At 37.0% G+C, this 5,840-nt stretch overlaps 1 protein-coding gene across 1 annotated transcript; it reads right to left on the reverse strand.

Annotated features, from left to right (window-relative positions):
- Positions 1-3,674: 3,674 nt before the first annotated feature.
- Positions 3,675-5,617, reverse strand: LOC113471741. Its single transcript, XM_026831117.1, has 2 exons — positions 5,031-5,617; positions 3,675-4,515 (listed from the first exon to the last, which is right to left on the reverse strand). The coding sequence occupies exons 1-2, from the start codon at positions 5,412-5,414 to the stop codon at positions 3,886-3,888; spliced, it is 1,014 nt and encodes a 337-aa protein (XP_026686918.1). The 5' UTR covers positions 5,415-5,617; the 3' UTR covers positions 3,675-3,885.
- Positions 5,618-5,840: the final 223 nt, after the last annotated feature.

A 5,840-nucleotide genomic window follows, 5' to 3' on the forward strand; every position in this document is an offset into this window, starting at 1 on the left:
TCACTTCATCAAATGTGTACCCAAAGCCAGTCATCAGGTAAACCTGACCGGCGGACCTGTACAGGCGTACCTAAAAAAACTACCTGATAGTGAGTGGCCGGCCCAATACAAGTACGTACCCCATAGTATTTGTCCTTTTTGGCCAAGTCCTGCTCTATTGATCAAGAGAATAATTCCTCTTTTCTCAAATGTACTTTTTCTCAAATGTACCTAAGTAGGCATGTACTTTAGTAACTAAGGATCCAGCTAAATCAACAAATGCAGACAATTACACCATCTCAGAAAAAAGAACTTCTTTGTTCATACTTACCAACTAGAGAGACTAGAGACCTACTTAGGTAGATACCTAGGTAATTTGTATGAATGAGTAAGAAGGTGTTGGATTTCCTTAGATAAGTTCCAGCTATTCTACTTGACAACTTGGCTATCTACATACCTACCTGCCTGTTTATAGTACCTACACCTACCCAAGTACATAGATAGTGACATCAACTTCAACATTTAGAAATATTGGTTAGTCATAGCCTCTTACCTGAAATAACCTTTTCTGAGTAATTAGGTATATCAGAGGCAATATTACTTAACATGGAGTGTCACAGAGTCTTCCAATAAGAGAAACACTGTTATCATTTGTGATATAAGTAATGAAATCTTATAAAATAAAACAATACCAACATTTACTCACTTGATTCATGTACTTACTGAAATCATTATGATAAGATCATTGGACTGTACATACCTACTATATATAGATGTAGATCTGTCCTAGGACAGGTTTCAACACGACGTTCTCCACTTTTCTCGATCTTGGGCGTCCTCCTTCATTTGTCCAAACGTTCTTCCATTCAGCACATCTCTCAGCATTCCAAACCAAACTCTGGCTTCCCTTCAGAACGAATAAATCTTTCGCCTTTTACTGTACAATAGGTAAACAAAATTTAATTCGTTTTCATCGTCACCATCATCATAACCAGCTGTTATCAATCCACTGCTGAATAAAGATTTCTGATAAAATGTGATAATTTCTTATGAATAAAATGTGATCAAATGAAGTGTAGGTAGTTAGGGGAGGCTGGTTTGTCTTGCAAAAAAACAATATTGATTTTTTCTTGAACCCCTCTCTCTGTTTATTTTTCATTTGATACTGTCTTGATATTGTTCCTCACTGAACATCACTGTGATTACTTCCTGTTTAACTTTGGTAGGGCTTCACAGTTACCCCTAACATTGGAGTTTTACTTAATAACTTAAGTAGGTAGTAGGTAGGTACTTGCTTATTTCTAAAATAGAAAAACATTAAATTTATTTGGGTAGGTATGCAGCCAAGTAGCTAGCTACTACTCAGGGTAGGAAAGAAAGCACTAAAAATTTTATTTGAGACTTGAGTAATCCAATGGGTTGCTTGTTGCTTGCAAAAAAAAAGTTCACCTATCAATTAGCTAGGTATCTACATGAAGTCTCTACATATTTACCAACCACCTGTCCATAGTAATACTTGCCTTATTTCTAAAATAGAAAACATTAAATTCATTTGGGTAGGTATGCAGCCAAGTAGCTAGCTACTTACTCAGGGTAGGAAATGAGAAAGCACTAAAAATTTCATTTGAGACTTGAGTAATCCAATGGGTTGCTTGCAAAAAAAAAGTTCACCTATCAATTAGCTAGGTATCTACATGAAGTCTCTACATATTTACCAACCACCTGTCCATAGTAAACAAATTTTGTTGGTTATCTGTTATCTGTTGTTTGCATGAATTACAACACTGACAACTTTATTTATCAGTGCATGTAATATCAATTATCCAACCTAACACCTATGTACTTACCTATCTATCTAACACCTAGGTATGTAAGTTTGTATGTTCTTAAGTACCTTACCAATCTTGTTATGTGATACCTAAGAGAAATGTTTTTTTTTTCTGTTATCTGGTCAAGCACCTAAGTATAAATAAAAACATAAATATACCTACCTACACATACATAATTATATTCTTTGCCAATAGATCAGTTGCGCTTACTTGGGTCATGTTTCAAAGTCATACAGCAGATAAAATGAGGACCAACGAAATTTTTCTTTTTCTTCTACGACTTTTAGATCCCGAGATAAATCGATTAAAAAAATGCCGGTAAATCGTGAACTTTGACGTTACGGCATACGCTCCCATAGGCGATGACGTCACATCAAATGTCCCGAGCAAAGCTTCCTTGCAGGCAACGCATTAATGTGTTTGTGCGCATACGTTTCTGCGCAGTTCAACATTTAGAAATATTGGTTAGTCATAGCCTCTTACCTGAAATAACCTTTTCTGAGTAATTAGGTGTATCAGAGGCAATATTAACATGGAGTGTCACAGACTCTTACAATAAGAGAAACACTGTTATCATTTGTGATATAATGAAATCTTATAAAATAAAACAATACCAACGTTTACTCACTTGATTCATGTACTTACTGAAATCATTATGATAAGATCATTGGACTGTACTTACATACCTACTTACTTATGTATTTCTGATAAAATGTGATAATTTCTTATGAATAAAATGTGGTAAAATGAAGTGTAGGTAGTTAGGGGAGGCTGGTTTGTCTTGCAAAAAATCAATATTGATTTTTTCTTGAACCCCTCTGTCTGTTTATTTTACATTTCATACTGTCTTGATATTGTTCCTCACTGAACATCACTGTGATTACTTCCTGTTTAACTTTGATAGGGCTTCACAGTTACCCCTAACATTGGCGTTTAGAATATGGCTGGACGATCTGAAAGAATGGTTAGGACTGTTAGGAGTGAGAAGCTATGAAGAGTGCAAGGAGCTGGCAATGAACTGAGAACTTTTTAGAACAACAGTTACAAGACGTCTAGCAACCATCGAGTACGATGACACTACATGATGATGATGATGATGATGATGATGATGATGATGATGATGATGATGATGATGATGATGATGATGATGATGATGAGATAGAAGTCATCGACCACGATGACACTACATGATGATGATGAGTTAGTTTAGCTCACAACTTAACTCCATACACAAGAAGTTCACTCCGAGGCTTAGGTGTAGATTTAAACAGCCCTAAAGGATGGGTCAAGCTTATACAAATCTAGTTAAGCTCAAGTCTAAGGACTACTACGGGCATTTTTCAAGAGAAAACAGTACGAAAAGTGGTGCTTCTTTCATAGATCTATCGCCTTCTCAAATGTAGGAAAATGGTACGGAAAATGGCTCCTCTTCCATAGACCTCCTCAAATATGAGTTCACTGTTGAACAAGAAGGTAGTGTTCCGTGAATTGGTCTGGTACCGTTTGTGAAAATAGTCTAGTCACTGGAAAACAGCAACACGTGCTTGGAAAATTGTACAGCAACAGACCTCCTCAAATATGAGTTCACTGTTGAACAAGAAGGCAGTGTTCCATGAATTGGTCTGGTACCGTTTGTGAAAATAGTCTAGTCACTGGAAAACAGCAACACGTGCTTGGAAAATTGTACAGCAATAGCTGAGATCATTGAATTGTTGGGATCAATCGATGAAATGGCATTGATTGTTTTAATTTTCAATAGCAAATCAACATTTAACCTATTACCGATTGTTTATTAGATTGTGGAAGAGGTACTAGGGGAGGGTTGCTCTTGCCCCACTGAGTTATCAGTAGGAGAAGTTTACAGAAATCTGGCATCTCCCAAAAAACTGGCATATTTCCAAAAGATGAACATGAAAAGAATAACTTTACTGTTATCTAGCGTGCTGGGGCCGGGAGGTGCCCCAACGTAAATAGTTCGAAGCAACGCGTAGCCCGTCCTTCTCTTCACTTCATCAAATGTGTACCCAAAGCCAGTCATCAGGTAAACCTGACCGGCGGACCTGTACAGGCGTACCTGTCAGGTCAGGCCTACCTGATAGTGAGTGGCCGGCCCAATACAAGTACGTACCCCATAGTATTTGTCCTTTTTGGCCAAGTCCTGCTCTATTGCATCCAGATGTTTGTTAATTGTTTGAATCCCAGCTTGCAGTTCACTAGATTCCATGTTGTTCTCCATATTTTGACTCAAATTGGACAGGACATGTTCTCGAGCTTTTTGCAGATCATTGACTGTTTTGATCCGTGTACTATATCTTGCTTTGTGATCACCCGAGGCCCGAGTTTCAAAAGCTCGGATAAACTCAATGCCTGTTGTAGCTTCTACTTGGATTCTATCGATTGTCAATCGTTTGGTCTGAAGACTATCTGGTTTTGGTGTTTTGATAAGTTTGATTTCTAATTCGTCCACTTCTTTTAGTTCAATTTCAGTAGATTCTTCAATAACTTGTGCTTCTTGTTGATAGGTGAGCTCTTTTTTGACCATTTTTATTGGTAGGTCTTTATTTACATTGATTTCCTTGGGTTCTACTTCATTACATACTTTGGTGCAATGAATTTCGATTGGTTTTGTGTTTATTTCTTCTTCGGTTTCTATCGATTGTTGATCGACTTCTTCGTTTTCATCAATTTTGATCGCTAGCTCTTCAAAATCATGCACGTCAACCGTTGTAGCTTCTACTTGGATTCTATCGATTGTCAATCGTTTGGTCTGAAGACCATCTGGTTTTGGTGTTTTGATAAGTTTGATTTCTAATTCGTCCATTTCTTTTAGTTCAATATCAGTAGATTCTTCAATAACTTGTGCTTCTTGTTGATAGGTGAGCTCTTTTTTGTCTATTTTTATTGGTAGGTCTTTATCAATCGTTTAGTCTGAAGACCATCTGGTTTTGGTGTTTTGATAAGTTTGATTTCTAATTCGTCCACTTCTTTTAGTTCAGTTTCAGTAGATTCTTCAATAACTTGTGCTTCTTGTTGATAGGTGAGCTCTTTTTTGTCTATTTTTATTGGTAGGTCTTTATTTACATTGATTTCCTTGGGTTCTACTTCATTACATACTTTGTTGCAATGAATTTCGATTGGTTTTGTGTTTGTTTCTTCTTCGGTTTCTATCGATTGTTGATCGACTTCTTCGTTTTCATCAATTTTGATCGCTAGCTCTTCAAAATCATGCACGTCAACTGATTCTAAATCAACCTCATCTGGTTCTTTTTCATTGTCTTCTTGATCAATAGCAAGATTATAAAGTATTTCAAATCTTTCTACTTCTTTCTCTTCTAATTTGTTTGGCTGTTGCCCATTCTCCTTTGCTTCACTGAGATCTACCTCCTCTTCTTTAGTTTCCATAGGGTTTTTGTTAATATCGTGACTTTTACTTAGATTCAATTCGTTTTCGTCTTCTTTGATCGGAGGGTCTTCAAAATCATATATCACAATGGGTTCAGTATTAAGTTCTTCCTGAATTTCACCTGTCTGTTCTTTGGCACATTTTGTTTCAATGATTACCTCTAGTTTATTGGATTCTTCTTTTTGTTGAATGTTGATTGTCATGGTATGGCTGTTTTCTCCTGTGATACCTTCTTCGTTGCTTTCTACTTCAAATTTGACTAATTCTTTCTCTTCCTCTTCACTTGCCTCGTCTTCATTTCCTTTTGTTTCAACTGGTTCTAGTTCCTTGAATTCTTCTCTTCTTTCTATGTCGATCACTTTTACGTTGGTGTTTTCTCTTTCCTCTGATTCTTGTTTTTGTGGTTCAAGAACTTTTCTAAAACTTTTGCCAGCCCCTGGTTAGTTTGTAAGTTGTAAGGTAGAGCGTCTGCCTTGTAAACGCTAGGTCGTGGGTTGTATTCCCGACCGGGGTGGATTTTATCCTGATGGGATAATGTTCGTTCTCGGAACGGCTGGCTTTCTCCTATCCTGTCTTCCTTCTCTCTTCGATTTTTATCCTGATGGGATAATGTTCGTTCTCGGAACGGC

This window comes from Diaphorina citri, unplaced genomic scaffold (genome assembly GCF_000475195.1).
Source record: "Diaphorina citri unplaced genomic scaffold, Diaci psyllid genome assembly version 1.1 scaffold2905, whole genome shotgun sequence".
NCBI lineage: Eukaryota > Metazoa > Arthropoda > Insecta > Hemiptera > Psyllidae > Diaphorina > Diaphorina citri.